The following is a 17,571-nucleotide window of genomic DNA, read 5'->3' on the forward strand; positions in this document are numbered from 1 at the left end:
TTGCTTTCTGACAATCCAAAATCCTACCAATAAGAAACTACAATTAAAACACTGCTGGGTTTCAGTATGCATATGTTAATAAAAAACACTGGGTAAACCTGCTTGAAAATTGTTCATGTTTTCCAAGGAGTGTCCCAGCACCTGGTTACAGGGCTGTGTCTTCTTTCGATCCAATGAAGTTTGTTCGATTTTAACAATCTGCTTAGGGTTCAGTAGAAAAAGACTGATATTTAAATAATCTAGGCAAAGTTCTGCAAATATCTATGGACAATAAAGAAAAAAGTTTTTTTATCCTTATTTTTATCCACTGTAAGTTTGCCTTATTTTTATCCATTTTAAGTTCTTATAATTTAATAGTAAGCTGTTCACATAAACCACATCCTTGATTAAAAATAATTCTATTAATTGTCAAGTTGGAAAAAAAACAAAAAAAAGGTTCTATGGGACCTTATTGCAAATGCTGTCATAAGCCATTTTTTTTTGTATGACTACATGGTCATACAGTGGTTTTCTGCCTATGAGTAAAAAGTCATTTGATATAATTGACAGTGATTAGGGGTCAATTAGAGAAAAATTCTAGCACTTAAAAGAATACTTCTGTGAAGCAGGACCATTTAACTCAACTCTACAAATACCTTCCAAYATAGGGAGGACACAACAGAGAGATCACAAGGCAGACTTATTACTCATGTTCATTTACTTCATTTCCTTTCTCTGCTTTTTTCCTCCAGTATGACAGGCTCTTTTCTTTGCAGCTCTTCAGGTAAAAACATTGTAGTATTTTACACATAGAAGAACCAGCACGTATTAAATAGGATTTCTTTTTCTTTAGAAACAGAATTTGAAACAACAAACAATTTCTCACTAAGCAAAAACAAAACAAAAAAAAAAGCATAGAACCAAACTGTTACTTTTAGTCCTCAATACTTAGAAAGAAGCTCTATACCATGGCAAAGTTAGCTAGCAAAACAAAAAAGAAAAGCAGAGCACTACGTAAAATGAGGAAGGTATAAGACTAAGAACACATGGAATGTCTTAAAACAGAGAACTAGAACTGGTTTTAGTGACCGGATGCCAAAGAATATTTCAACACATCTGCAACAATTTCCCAGAAATGGAAATTGCCAATTTAAAGCCATTTAAAAAGAAAGCTGAAAACATGCAGATGCATGCAAGTGCAGCAACACACCAATATACTGCTCTCTTTCCCCAGAAACCTTAGTGAAAAGTGTACACAGATTTAAAAAAAAAAAAAAGTAAAGGAATTACACTTATTTATTGTATTTAGATAATTTATAATGCACTTAGCAACAGGGTGCAGAGCTTTTAACTCTGAAGTCATTGATTTCTTAGAGACCTCTTCACTTTGTCTACAAGTATAACCAAAATGCAGTAAGAAGGTTTACTTGCAGATGTACAGATTTTCAGACCACACACATCATCTTAATACCCAAGCTTTCTTTCCAGAAGAGCATTAAAAAATGTGATTCACATCTGACCTGTGTCTGTTCTTTAATTTTCTCTCCAGCAAGAGAAGTACTTTTGTTTTTAGAATACCATGGGGTCTTGTTTGTTTATTTGTTTTATATACTGTCCTGTGTTTACCACTAGCTGCTCCTTTAAGGATCTAGCATTAAGATAAAAACTTCTTCCTTCTCTTCCAGTGTTCCTGCACCACCAGCATGAAAAGCATAAGTAGGAAGACACAGGTGAAAAAAGGGTTTGAGAAACCACAGCCAAGCAACCATGCTCAGTGGACTAAGAATCTTGCAGCAGCCAGAAATGTCAGAAGGTATTATCTGCATGATCATACAGAAGAATACAAGATCATCAGAMAATCATCCCAAATGAGGCTGACCTRCTGAAAATGAGTAATTTTCAACATACAAGCATGACTGCTTTGTACCAGTCTACATTTTTGTCAAAGCCTGGGGACATGTTTCTGTATCAGTGACAGARGCTCCTGAAAGCGTCCCTGCCCAGAGTGATGACAGGTGCTGACCACAGCGCTGATGTCAGCATCAGGGATTGCTCAGTATCCCCCTGCTTCAAAACTTGAGACAGAAGAAACACATGCACAGGATAAAATTATCAGATACCATTGAAAATTATCTAAAAACTACACCCTCCCCCTCCCTTGCATTTTTTTGATGCTAAAAATATCTTCACAATTACTCTTTCAGGGCATCAAAATGTTACAATTTTAGCATTTTGTTCAGTTGGAGGGTATCTTCCCTGGCTTCAACCTTGTCCCTTCAAGGTCATGAATGCTTCTAGCCTGTCTCTTCTGAGGCAGATCCATCACTCATAGAGRTGGAACCACAAAAGAAAAAATGTACAAGTCACTGTTACTTACAAAATAGAAAGAAACAAGAAAGACTTCATATCAGGTTGATTCAAAGGTAAATAAATATAGACTATAAAATCTAGAGCAAGGTGAAAAGAAATTTTAGATGACCTGCAGTAACATATAACTGAAAAATGATGTATTTTTTCCAGTAAATTTTTTAAAGCTATCTCATTTACTATTCTCTCTCCTATTAGTGCTAATATTAAATTACTGCTGACCTGTTACACTGACTTAATGAAAAATACMCTAATAAAAGTAATGATTCAATTCAATCATTCAAGTCTCTGTTGGTACTGAAAATTTAAATTTTGACCCAAGTAAATCACACAGTTATAAAGTATACCTTTTTAATGACAGTTTACAAAATTATAAGCATGGTCCTTTCATTAATCACAATATTTTACTTCATATTTTTAAAATTCTTCAAGTATGTATGTTGCAAAACAGTTTCAAGGGAGAGGAAATCTGTGAGGTTTTAAAATCTATTCTATCAATGATATCAGGACTTTTAAGCTAAAAATTCTTTAGTAGTACAGTCATAATGYGTAAAATTCAATCCAGCTTCAAATAAAGGGGAAAATAAATGTATCAGAACAATGATTTATCTCTCTTAAGCTCATAAATATTGTTTGCAAACAGAAAATTGCTGACAACAATATTATAAAACTGACTAGGAAATATCATTGGCATATTGTGTTACACCATCAAACATTGACATAGAGATKTTTTTTCTCTTCATTTACACATTCTTTTAACAAGAAAGGTCTCAAAGATTAAAATCCTATCATCAAACACTTTCCTTAATATTAGCAGCAGCTATTAAATTCCTTGGGAACACCTTTGAATTGTTCTCTCTCACCACTCTCTCTCAGGCTATGCCTGTTCATTTAAAGAACTGCCCCCATTGCCTAGAAGTTCAGAASAACTATGGAGCTTCCCATGTCCCCTCAAAACCTGTCCTACAGAGAAACAGGATATGGGGATAACCAACAGCAGCTGCATTCGCACAGTCATGTGTCTGTAACAGCATGGCATCTTAGACTACTAAAAACWAGAATTAAGGCTGACCTTTATTCACTGCAGAACCGGAAGAGGCTGCTCATGTCACAAAAGTTACTGCACTTGTATTGTCGATTTGGCACAGTGGGCTACAAAGTTCCGCCTCCATTAATACAGGGTGCTTAAAGCCACTTTAGGACACAGTAGCTTCACCACTAGCCCTGACACAATGCTACATTATCATTAAACAACGAGATAGAAGGAACCCTCGAGAAACCATAGGTTTTGCACAGGATGCTCTGAAACAGTCTTCACACATTACAGRGGAGTAAATTACAAGACGACCAACCAAGCACACAAAATAACTCATTACTACTAAAAGTGTGAGGACAACACTGCACTCCTTCCAGAATGAGGTGCCTAAAGAACCACCCCAAAACCAAGATAAACTAAAAAAAGAAATCCAACCCCACAACCCACAGCCAGCTCATCAAGCAAATATTTTCTATCTTTAATAATACCATGCTCAATAGAATTCAGTAACCTAGTGATTAAAACCAAGTAATCTCAGTAACTCTGAGGAATGACTGCAGACACTGCAGACCTATCAGGCACAGTGCTATACAGAGGAATTGTACCTTAACGCTGAAGCTCAGGCTACCCCAAGTCTTCGGATGTAGACAACTCCTGATGATACTTCAAATGACACAAGGAAATTAATCATGTTACTGGAAATTAATCATGTTACTGGCCTCACAAGAGGAGCATTCAGGTTCCAAATCTRATAAAAMAAAACAAAACAAAAAAAACCCAAAAAACATCTTTTCCCCAGAAGAACTAACCCTGGATAAATCTTTCAGTGGTAAGGATGTCTGGCASCTCAAAGTATAGAAGTGGAACCCTAGACCCAATATAATGCCTTTCTGAAGCACAACACTGAACTCACTTTGCTAACATGCATTTCCTGCAAAAACATAAACTCCAGCAGCTTCCCTAAAAAGAAAGATTCAGATCTTTAAGCATCATTTTAGGTTTAGCACCTTTTGGCATCTAAGGCTGAAAGACCAAAACTTCAGAAAAGAAGATGCTCCTAGTAACAATTTCCCAGCCCCACAGACTAACCACCGTGGAGGAGAGAAATTCATAGAAACCCGGGTCAGAAGCTACAGATGTATGGTAACAGTTTAGGAACAGCTATTAGCTATAGTTAAGTGTTCTTGGAAAGGTAACAAAACAGAATAAAATATCTCCTGCAAGATTACCTTGACCATTAAACCAATACCTACCCTTGCATTCTAGAGATGCAACAAAACAAAAATTGGGAAACTAACAAAAAAGTGTAAGAAAAAGCGGAATCCCATCCCCTCCCCTAGYTTGTACATACATTTTGAAACCTAGCCTTTAATCTTTAGAATCTGCATGAAAACAGAGGAGTGGGTGGCTSCCATAGAAACACAACTTTTCCAATTTACTGCTGATGTTCCTCAGGTGGATTACTGACTGTAATAACAAGGGATTGAGGATCCAACAGTTCAGGAGTTAACTGGAATAAATATTCTTCTACCCTAAAGAGTCTGCCTGCAGCAGCAAGAAGAAGGATCTAGATTAAGATGCTCTTAATAGATTCTTCACCAGTTCCAGTCTACAAATGCAGTCAGTTTCAGAAGGATTTTAAAGTGGTAACAGACTCTCTCTTACTGCACATTTAAGAATTGCATCATAAACTAATGCCTCTGTTCAGTTTCTCCAAAACAGTGATGCAAAGGGGACTCTGCCCACTGAGAACATAAGACGAAAGGAAATAAAACTCTCTGGCATTTGCACAAAATTCATATGGAAAAGTGTCAGTTATATAAAAAGGTTCTTAAGATTTGCATTAATCCCTATAAAATCCATTCCACACCTGGAATGACAACTGGACAGCCTTCTTAAAGAGAGCATGTTTCTTCTCACTGGTCCCATTATCAAAACAGACCACAGAGAAATCAAGGAGACCTGAGCTGGTTTTGTGACTGTACAGAAAGAATCTCAAACTGGTGTCAAAATGAGAAAGGTATGAGCAGGACAAACAGTTTTCAGCTCTATCTAATAAAGGCTATGAAAGCYCCTGAAAAAAATATGGCAGTGGACACTGCAATATTGTGGCTCTCTAGCAGCACTCTCCAGTTGAAAAAACAGATTCACTGTGACTATGCCAATGTATTTTTCCTGGCTCTCTGCCTTTGGAAAAACAGACCTCAGCAAAAAACAATATTTGCATTCAGAGAAATGTCCTGTGTCATTTCCTTGTACCAGTCCATTTCTGTGATCCAGTGAGGGAGCTCATCTGTTGACATACTGTCCTTAGGTTTCAGGTACTACCCAACATTTTAAAATGCAATTAAAACACTAACTGATCTTAAAAGAAAACATACACAAATTGAAATCCCTGAACATTTTTCTGGGCAGTTACAGCTTAAAAAAAAAGTCTTGGGAGTTTCATTGACAGGTCCCTGAAATAATTGGCTTAACACACTGCTGCAAACAAAAAAAGGGTCAATGAAGTATTGAGCATCATCAGAAAGGAGAAAACAAAAATCCTCTGTTCTACTACAGTATCAAGCATTGATGCTACTTCATCCTGAGTGTCACGAACAGTGGCAGTCACTTCACCTCCATAAGGATATAGACAGAAGAAGCAAGATGAACAACACAGGCAGCTGAGGAAATAAAGCAGTTGTCCTATGGGTAGAGATTAAAAATCAGTCACTAATATGTTTGTGCTCCATCACCTTCATTGGCTGTGCTCATAGCTCACCCTTGAAGGTCAGGCCACAGCCACTCATGGTATTGCAGCTCAAGACACAGGAGTGAAACAGATGTCTGCTACATTCCAGGGCATCAAGATGTCACAACATTTCATTAGCTGAAGATGGGCTACTACTCATAATGATGGAACCAGACTAGTCTTTTGTGAGGTGAAACAAAAAGATACCACAGAAACAGGCACTTTCTCATCGCAGCCTTTTAAGGACAAACAGAAAGGCTGATTGCTTTGCACTTTGTGCATGAAAGCCTAATTTGTGACACAAACATTCACCTCCACAGTAATGTCAGAATGACCTCTCAGATACTTGAGGATATCTACAAATCTTCCTTTATTCAGTGATTTGAAAAAGACCCAATGAGGTCCTAAAAATTTATATGGAAGTCTTTGATTAAAACAAATGAGACAACTGTTTCTCAGAAAAGRGCAGCATGAGCTTTATACATCACAACGATAGCATTAAAAAGGCAACCCCATAGAAATGTTTTATTTGTTGTACTGGAAAAGTGTTTAGGAATTGKTTTTTTCCACAGTAAGACAACCTGCTTTACTTTGCATTAGTGACAGAATAATTTGTTCTTTCATTATCCAGGTTATTTATTATTTTAAGTACTGATCCACTGAAACTTTCCTGACTTATTGCAAGACAACCACACTTCTGGGAACAAGATGAAACACAGCCAGAAGATACAATTTTTTTTGTCAAAGTTAAAAATACACTGCAGTGGTATCCTAATTCAACACTTCATTCTTTGTGCCATGCTTTTGTTTACTCATCATTCTTCTGGAGAAGAAGCCCAGGAGAGCAGTGACACACACCTGAATCATTTATGTAACACAGAAATCAGTTTGAGTAAATCCTTAGTGAACAAAGGATTTAAGTCAATTCACTTGAGAGCCCTCATTTAACTTCAGGCATTAACTACACTCTTCCTCTCCTGTGACAAAACATTCCCACCCACAATTTCCACCTCTTCCTTCTAAACACRCCACAAAGAACAGTCTCAGTTAAATATTAGTGAGCTGTACTGTCCTTGTACAGTACAAGTTTTTGGTATAGTACAAYAGTGGATTTTTTTCACCAATAATCAACACACAAGATTCTCATATATGCAACATTTCAAGAGCTCTTAGAAAACTCTTATCCATTACAAATTTACTTAAGGAGCTCTCATTCCACTCAGTAATGCTGACTGACTATTGGGAAGGCTATTCCTCTTCGACAGAGCATGTAGCAATCCTTATTTCAAAGAGACAATTCACAGCAGCATGGTACATATTGTTCAAGCTCCTGCTTCCAGCACATCCTTGTCTGTCACACCAAGTTGCAGCTCTACCTCTAAACATAAAGGCTGTTACTGATCTTCAGCTTTCAACCATGGACCACTTAAATTCTCCTYTCTCACACCCTCATAGTTTACATCTTACTCAAAATTAGTGTTTCAGCAACCACCAAATAAGTGACCAACCAACGTAGCTGATCACCTCTAAGCAGCACAGATTTTCTGTGTACTTYATATCTTGTGATGAATAACAAATTAATAAAGCTCTTTCTAGGCTATAATCAAGAGCACAGCCTAAAGGATACCATAAYGCTTATGTTTTCATTCTTAGATTTATTATCCTAACATGGAAGCAGATTTTAACAGAGAAAATATCCCAGAAAAACAAATCTGGAATAATTAAGTAGGAATTAATTTAACAGCAAGCCCATTGCCTGAAGTCAGACCGGCAAATGGAAAGAGCAAAAAAAGRTTTAAGGCCAGAAAAAATACTTTTTCCTCAAAGCCTTTTCCTTCTGTTAAAGAGAAAAACAGAATTACAGGCACCCTGAAGGGATAACAACACGTAGAAAGTAGTTTCCAGTTGGCTACACTAACACTTTTGATTAAGTGAAAATAGCTAAGTAAAATAGAAAGAAATACTACAACTTTCATAATTTGATTACTTTAACAAAACAAGACTGAAACATGAAACATATAGACAGCAACCCCAAAAAGTTTGAAGAGTATCTAAAATATTAATGACCYATCCACAGATATAAAATTATCAATCAAACATTCACAGGTCTTTTGCCAATTCTTTCTGAGCTCAAATGAAGCTAAGTTAAGCATCTCTTTGATCCAAGATGCATGCATTATTTAGCATTAGCTAGACATTTGTTCATTTATGCAGACACATGCCAACAGGATTTATGCAAGAGGGTACCCATTTCTGCTTAATTTGAAATGTCCTGGTTCTCTCTCTGAAATCTAAACCGCAATGATGTACAGCTTTTAGGTAGTCTYTGTATTTTAGTAAAAGCACACTTTAACAAAGCTAGTCAGAAACTCTTCCAGTGGAAAAGTGAGATACATAAAGTTCTTGGCCCCTCTCCAAAGGTATCAGCATCTGTGCTGCCTCCTCTTACACACACAAGGTACACTAGGTATTTCCATATGCACAAAGCCAGTCCTGGTTTTTCATGATGTTTTTACACCTCTTCTTTTCTGGGATATTAAAAGATGCACATAGGGGTGGATTTTCAAGGGATAGAGGCTGGGGGAACGGATGTGGGATAGTGGTTTTGGTTTTCATGAGTTGGTGTGGGGGTTTTTTTCCCTGATCTATGCAGCTGATCAAAATTTGCATCACACAATTTAAAAGTCCTAGATAAATATTTATAAGGAAGACTGGTAAAAAACAGAATGAAAGGGAAACATGAGCAGCTAAGATCTAGCAACAGTGAGAAACTGAAATTATGGAAAAAAAAAAAACTATCAATAAACTGAAAAAATAGGTGCCTTCAGGTTCTTTTGCCTATAAACCATTTGCTGTGTCCTACACTTCTGGAGCATGAATGTAGACTCAGCTATAGGTAAACTCCATAAGAACAACTTCTCAACTCAGGTATTTCTAAACTGCCTCTCAGTGYCCCACATTTTCCAGTACTCTTGGGACTTCTTCCTCCACAACCCATTCTCAGGGGCAAAGAAATTTGGAGAACAATCAAAGTAAGAAATCCATGCACTTATTTAACCTTTGCCTCACCCTGCTCCCTGCAACACACAGAGCAACACTCAACACCCAGASTAGATGCACTCGTCGTTTGACTGCACTTAGCATTCAGTACGTGATAGGACTATGAGTTACTAGAGATGATGGAAGCTTGGCTGAGCAACACAAAAAAGAGAACAACATTTACAAGCATTTGACACATTCTGGAAGATTTCTGTTGATCTGGGAAATATAGGCTAAATCTGTAGCCCTAATTCAATTTATCAACATTGCTGTGGGTAATGTTTGCTTTTAAAGCATAGARGAATGAACAATATTTAAAACAAAAACAAGTTAAAAAAATCAAACAGCAAACCATTTATTTCCTCCTGTCCAAACAGACCTCAGTAGCACCCAAACAATGTGAGCCAAGCCAAACTGTCACATAATACTGTACTTATCTATCTAGCACTGCYGAAGCCAAGCACTGAATGAGGGAGATACCAACAGAGGGAAAGGGCAACAGAACTAGTGCCATTAAGCTGAAACAAACAAGTCATCTTCTGTACCTGAGGGRGGAAAAAAAGTACTAAACCCAGAAATTATTGAGTAAGCAGAGGCAAAATAATGATGCTAATACATGAGGACTCAAAAAAATAGAGGGAAGGAGATGAGACTATCAATGAGGGCACTTCCTACAGGGCATGGGCCACTATTTTACCACTTATATTGTGAAGAGCCAGCAAGGACAAGATCAGGCAGGAGAGTCAGAAATAAGAGAAAATGAGTCACAGAGTGGTAGAAACAAAGTGAGGCACTGAAATGTAATTTGCATGAAGACAATTTCAAAGCTACACTAGGTGGGAAACTAAAGGAAAGAGGAGAGCAGAGGCACACAGAAAGAGACTTGGGAGAACCTTTTCAAGGTCAGCTGATGTGGTGCTGCTGATATTCAACAAGGGATCATAAAAAAACCCTTTAATTAAAAATAAATCTTACAAATGAAATGTTCAGGAGGTTTAACGCTTGAAGAAGCATGGGCAAAGAAGCATTTTAAAAAGTACCAGAACAGGCTGTGATGGGTGAAATAARGGGAGTATCCTTTGAAGCAAGAGAAATCAAGTCATATCTCTGCAATATTCTTCTGATARTGTTACATCTCAAATCCCAACTGAAAACTCCCAGGTCAACACAGGATATCTACTCTAAAAATGGAGCACCTTGAAGCAAATGATACCAGCCAGCAACACCCACTCCAAGGCACAGRGTACTGACAACATAGAATCACAAAGTTTACCAAAAAATCCACTGAAAGGGCAGCTTTGGCATAATGTTTTGAAAAGGAAATAAAACTTGTGTTCCTCAACCAAGGATGTCCGTATCCAACATCCTAACCACAACAGCCGATCACTTAACCTTGCTGAGGAAGCAGAAGGACTTCTAACAAGTTTGGAGGTTTATTGTGTTGGCTTTTCATTGGGGATTTTTTCCCCCTCTTCAGGTTTCACTTTCTATCTGAAAAAAACACAACTTCTCAGCTTGATCAAGTTTATTTGCAAACTGCAACTTCAGCAAGGAATGAACAGATCCTGCTAAGAAAGAACAGTGAAGCATTGCCATGAGAATCAAGCCAAAAGACAGCTGTGGTTCAGCTCTCCTTCTGGCAATATCTAACAAGCAACACTTCAACAGAATATGAAATGCCACCTGCTAATAATTCATAYTTGGTATAGCACAGTATCATTTCATGATATATGGGAATCTCTTGGTTCCTCCTAATAAAATAATTGTTAGGAAATAGTCAACCAGACATCATCTAAGAAATATCTGCAAGTGTATATTGCACTTTTGCTGGCATAGGTATATAAAAAATAAAGTGATGCTCAGGATTGCTTTAACTTCGTGCTGTTGCAGATCATTAATGCAGCTCATATTAAATACTTGACTCAGGCAGCCACATCCAATACTCACTGTAACATTGCACGAACATTGCCTTTCTGAAAAATGGAATAATAATCTCCAAAAGCTCCCAAATGCACTCACTAGAGTCTTAACCTTGACACATACCAAAATATCAGTTWTTCTTTAGACATAAGGGCAAGGATTAAACAACCCAGAGTTGCTCTCTCCTGCACACTGCTGCAGTTCACTAGTGGTCTGAATGAGCCATCCAGCTTCATTACTACTAAATTTTTCTACTTCGGAATAAAACCCCGTTTTCATTAATCAATTTGAGTTCCTCAGATGAGAGACACTACTAGTATTATTTTGCCACTATCATGAACATACCGTAATGTACAAGACACAAACTAAATTTAGAAAATGAGCTGTAGAAGTCTATCACCTTCCACTGACCTGCTTCAAAATCATATTTGGCTCTSATTCAGCCTTTTATTGCTCTTTGGCACTAGTAATCTACCATTTGATCATTATAAAAAAATTCACAGCAGATGTGCCTACAAACAGAGCATGATTGTTTAAGTGGATTAGGAAGAGATGAACTCTCAAGAAACAAAAAGTTCCTGAGTTTATGCTAATAAATTTACTTTAAAATAGTATATTAAGGAGAAACATATGCAGATTTCCTTAAGCACTTCTATTTTGGAGTTAAGTTGCAAAAGTTCTCCTCATGTAAGACTATATTYTTCTATATAGACTATATTTTCCATTTGTACTACCCCACAGTATTCCAAGAATTTGTGTATTAGTAAGCTTTTCCAAACTCAAATTCTGCCCTCACCACAGCAGAAAAGATACCAGGGTTGCTGGCAGAGAGGAACATATTTGTCATGCAATTAGCTTTATAGGTGCACTCGTTCTCTTTTCCGGTTTACACCACACAGATCAACAAACAAGATGAAACCAGCTCTACTAGAATGATTTTTTCCAATGGCAAAAACATCTTCACTCGATTACTGATCATAATTGGTGAGATAGACTGTATTCTAGACGAATGAGGAAATGTCAAAAATAAAACAAGAGTTTTTAACTGTCAAGATGTACTTAGGAATTGATAGCCTACCATGTGCTAACCAGAACATGGCAAGCAAAACCAGTAAACTAGAACAGCATGCTATAGTTACAACAGTACAAGGCACAGGTAAATTTTAGTTCTCTAGAATAGTTTTGAGTCATCTTTGCAGTGTAAATCTGCATGGGTAGGAGACTGCTATCACTGGCAAGTTTAGCAAAACATAGAAAGCCACTATTCACAATTYTACTGAATTTACATTCAACTTTGCTTTCATGATTCTTGTTCAGTTCTTACTTTTGTATRCCTCCCTTAACTTTTAGAGTAAAGCAGTTCCACCCCAGCAGGATTCCAAAAATATCAAGAAACAGTAAAAAAACCCAACTTGTTTTAGACTGAGCATGTGCCTCTGAAATCCTTAAATTAAATTTTATAGCATATCTTACTTACACTTTACTGGGCAAGGCGGGTAAGCAAAATGGGTGGAGACCCAGAGGTTTTTTCTACAAATTAGTCATTAGGAAGCATTMGTAACTTCTGTAAAAAATTGGCTTCATTCTATAATTCACAGCAGCATATCCATAAAGYTTAAGCAACTTACTTTGCAGTGGTCATACTGCTGCTGTAAGGTTGGAACATCCCCTCCAACAGGCATTTGTTTCTTCAGTTCATCATCTTTTGAGTTCAGCCATTTGATTAACTCTTCCAGTGATGTCAGCAATCTGTTCCATTTCTCTGCACTGGCCTCCAAGTGAGCCCTGTGAAACAGCATGAGAGCATCTTTAAAGCCCTGGATGGCAAAACCAATGTGAGAATACAATAAACAAAACTACTCCATCAGTAAGATGAGACTTRTACTCAAATGTATAATTGAAAAACAACTTCATGTTTAAAAAAATCTCTACCTCAAAACACTGAACAGCAAATCAAAATAAGTAGAGGAGAAAGAGGGAAACACAGAGAAATACATACCTGATGCTTTAACTCATCTAAAACCTCAAACACTGCATGTCTAAGAAACATAACAATATCCTGAGTTTTGTTTTGACTCCACCACTGTTGTAAAACAAGCACAAGCATCATAAAGCACTGCAAAACTGAATTCTTTCATGCCAGGACCTTGACTCCAGAAGCAAAAAAMCAGCATGTTCTACCAGCAGGGATCAACAATCTGTGCTGCTGAATAGATCAATCAGTGACACAGGTTATTTAATACATCATTTTTAGTTGATGTATTAGCTGAGTTAGTAGAGAATTAATACAGTGAATCTGTTCCCCAAATTAATTAACCAAAAAAATCAAATTCCACAATATCCTTTTCTATAATTTTCAGAAATACCTTGGCTTGATGTCTTCTCCCTGCAATGCCTAAAAGATGCAAAGAAATCTTCAASAGGGACGAGCTACCCCTTTCTTACTGCAGTCATTTTATATTATGGAATCATTCAAGACTAGTATGGACCTAATTTGTGTCAGCAAAAACCAGTTTCTTCACAGGTCATGGAGTAGAGCTGAATGCTTTACAATGTAGTCTGACATCAGTTCTGCAAGCTCCTGCCCTGCTTCTGATGGATGAATGAACTAAATTCTATTCCCTTTCCTATTTTGCACACTGTTGGTTATCTTCTTTTTTCTGATTCACTGTGACTCAGGCCTTGACMCTTTCACCTGCCTTGTCTTGTATTATCATCTCAAACGGCATTAGAGTGTATGTTTGGGACTGACATGACAACATTTGGATTGAAGGGATGATGTGCTGCAAGGTTAACTCCAACACAAGCTTAGGTCTGGCCACACTGAGATCTAYCACCAACACAAGGATAAAGGAATCAATAAAGAGGTCAAATAAGAGTGTATGAGGAGGGAAATGCAAAGCAAAAAAAAATTCCACATTTCTGAAAAGGATAAACCAACTGCCTTTAGGTAGAGGAATCTAATCTCCYTTACTTCTGTGAAGGAAAACACTTTAGGTAACCACTTCGGAAAAAAATTTAAAATTTAAGTACTTGCTAGAAGTGACATTTTACTGCCTACAGTTTTTTGTGTTATGGTTTCTATTGTCCCTTATTGCTCTCACTGATACCTTTATTTCAACACTGAATTGCAACCAGCTGCYTGTAGCTCAGGCCTAAACAGCAGAGTCAGCATCCTGACCTACACTGGAATTACAAACAAGCTGTTGCTGCAGGCCTTGGTGTGCAGGCCAGCAGCTTCTGAGTGGAATGYCTCTCACTAGGGTGATTGGTGAAAAAAAAAAAATCAACTACAATTAAAATGTTCAGATTTATAGTTTTCTATCCATTTGACAGCAAAATCTCTATTCATCATGACTAATTACAGTTTCTAGCACATATAAGCAGCTCTCATCTCTAAAAACTGGCACTCTCTGAGGCTTCAAGATTCTGCTCTAATTATTCAATGGAATTCTTGTATCCAAAATCAATTGGAGTTTTTTAAGGAGGGAAAAGACTACTGAAACTAGTTGAAGGACAATTTAAGGGTGGCCCACCACTATTTAGCACACAATGCAATAATATTAATAGTGGGAAAAAATATATTAATGTGAATTATATAGCACATTAAATTCATTGCAAGTTAACACTGAGTACTTGTGTGCATGCCAAATTACTGTCAATACCAAAATAACAGTAGCACATGGTTTCAAAGTCCAGTGCAAGTTAATCCTGCAGGGGTAGAGCAGTAAGGGCTGGRGAGGAAATGGACTACACTAGCAGGGTCTTCAAAAATTCTCACTGAGCACTAAGTGAGCGAACCTCCCAAAGAAAGAATGGGAATGGAAAGAATCAAATGGAAAAAATACACAGGGAAAAACTAAAAACTCATCACAACAGCCTGTATTCTTCCAGAAATTACCCTTTTAATCTTATCAAAAGCAATACTGAAAATGAAAGCAAGATGCAGCAGYTGAAGAGCAGATACAAGCATTCAATTGTAAGGAGCAAAGAAACACACGTTGAGTAAACCCTAACCAAAGGAAATGCTGCACAGGAGCAAGCAAGTCAAGATATGCTTCAAATTGCAATCAGCGTAAAGTTTTAGTATCACGTTTACATTTGTCATGCAGACATTATCAGAGACAGAAGATAAACTATGCAGAAGTTCTGAAATGTTTCTTGGGCTTCTCTGTTCTCTGAGCCAGGATTTCTGGCCTTTGTTTTGGAACTGGTACTTCTACTGATAAACAACCTGCAAACAAAGCTTCATGTGTTTGTGCTCACACGACAAATCAATTGGCAATTTCWGGGATTTACCAGGTGAAGTGGTGGCTTAAGAATCTGCTCTGATCAAAACAGAGRTCATTAGAGGTGATTGGTTTTGAGCATGGGTTGGATTATGAATATTCACTAGCATCAACCACCTGGTATGCAAAAGCACTCCTGAGGGAATCCTGGCTGAACCTGAAAAAGAGACAYTCCCTCCCATCCAACTGATCAGACTGAGGAACCCTCCCTCCCCCCGCTATGCTGAATAACATCCTCCAGAAAACAGCCACTCTGACACAACTCCCCTTCTGTTGACCCTCAGAGATTCTCTTCACAGCTGGAAACCTCCTCAACTTTTGATTCTGCTATGGAGGTAGCATTCTTCCCGCTGACTGACAAGGGAACACATGGAATAAAAAAAGATTGGTGGGTGGTCTAAACATAGAGAGACTCCTYCTCCATTTCTCCCATACTTTTACCTCTACCCTCCCCAAACACAAACATCCTCACACCTCCTGCCCCAAGAGAAAAGAATTTCCCTTAAACATGTGGCTTTTTAAAGCAGACTTCCACAAGTCTGCAGCTTTGTTTTCTTCCGGGGAATAAGATAACAAAGAGAGAAAAAGGAAGAAGAGAGATACAATCCTCAGAGGCAGCATCAYAGACAATACAAGAACAGGTTTAAGCAGCTTTGATGCATTTAAAAATATGCCACAACAGTGTTGCTTTTCCAGCTTGGAACTCCCTTTAGTTACATAGCAAGGAAGTAGAGTGACTAACTACACCAGCCCTGAGGACTGAAGTGATGAGAAAAGTTCCTACTATCTCTATTTGGGAAAGCAACACTTTCAGCAACTAAAAACCAGCATAATCAGAATGTGCACCTTCCCTGAAAATATTCTAAAAATCTTACAGAAACTTTAATTTAGAAGCAACATCCCAAGCTAAAACCCGTAATGAAAACATCARTATTTTCAGTCTTCAGTCCTAGCATCTAACAATTACATGCTCTTCTCACTACACTCATTCCAACCATCATCATTGGTTTTGCTTTCCAATTGATCATTCTAAAAATATACACCAAGAAAGCAAAAATTCAAGGCAAATAGACTCCATATCAGTTCTGTGCTCTGTTATTTCCCTATGAAGGCTTTCAGGACTCTTGCACAAGTTAAAAAGTGAACGTCAATCAAAGAACAGAGCAAAACATATGAATTCAGAAATGCTACACTCTTCTCAGTAGTGACTGAAAGATTGATTTACTTGTCTCAGATTTGCACCAGTACTCTCTCCCTTGCCTGTCTTCCACACTCATCTCAAGTGACATGCRGCTCTGCAGCACTGCAGGTACCAGCACAGCAGCATCAACATTAATGCTGCCTGGTGGGATACACAGGTCATATCTATGCAGAAAAGATGCATCTGTACTCAGAAAAGTACATCTTCCCACTTTTCTGAGCACTGACTGCACAATCAGTCTTTCTGTACTGCAGTCTTGGAACTCACAGCTGTASAGGGTAAGTGGTTTGAAGGCCCTTTTTCATGGCCATCAATTTCTCCCAAATTACAAACAGCCCCAAGAATGGCCAAGCAACTCAGGCTCTTGCTCGGAATCCACAGTTGACAAGCCATTATTTTAAGAGCATGCTGTCACCTTTTTCTCCCAAAGACTTGYAATAGAGCTCACAACAACCCAGGTTTAACAGCTCTTGCACTGAATTGCATATGTGGTGGGGCCGGTCTCTGCAAGGCCGCACACCAAACTGCTTGGTTCTTTGAGTTCAAGTTCTGCRTGTGGACTTTCACGGAGCTGATTTACATGTTTCATTAAATTGTTCAGCAGGTTAGTGATGGCATAACCAGAAATGAAAAGCAAATTTCACAGTTTCCCCCATGTCTCACTCATTCCAACTCTTGTGCCCAAATTTCAAGCTCAGATCATTTTTCCAGCCTTCAGAAAATTAATATGAATGCCTAACATTGTTGTGTTCTATTAAAAGAACAGTTTTATAAACCAATAAGCAAGCAGTAGCAATTAAAAGCTCTATATATTATTTTCTATGTAATTCCTTTCCACGTATAATTTGATTCATATTAATGAATCTTATAATAGATATTATGAATCTTATAATAGATATTTTGGCAGTATCTATTTCAAAAATGACATCACAAAGATTTAATAATTACTACTTTAGCTGGGCACAGACAGGGTCAAAAAACTGTAAAATGCATTCCTTGATTAATA

At 37.6% G+C, this 17,571-nt stretch overlaps 1 protein-coding gene across 6 annotated transcripts in view; it reads right to left on the bottom strand.

Annotated features, from left to right (window-relative positions):
• Positions 1 to 17,571, bottom strand: part of UTRN (utrophin) — a 348,477-nt gene that overhangs the window by 101,301 nt on the left and 229,605 nt on the right. For all 6 annotated transcript variants that reach the window (XM_057364021.1, XM_057364022.1, XM_057364019.1 and 3 more), the window contains one exon: positions 12,704 to 12,860. In XM_057364021.1, the coding sequence (XP_057220004.1) occupies positions 12,704 to 12,860 (157 nt within the window). The remainder of the gene's footprint in view (positions 1 to 12,703; positions 12,861 to 17,571) is intronic.

This window comes from Malurus melanocephalus, unplaced genomic scaffold (assembly GCF_030028575.1).
Source record: "Malurus melanocephalus ecotype Western Australia unplaced genomic scaffold, MMel_1.1 scaffold_33, whole genome shotgun sequence".
In the NCBI taxonomy this organism is placed as follows: domain Eukaryota; kingdom Metazoa; phylum Chordata; class Aves; order Passeriformes; family Maluridae; genus Malurus; species Malurus melanocephalus.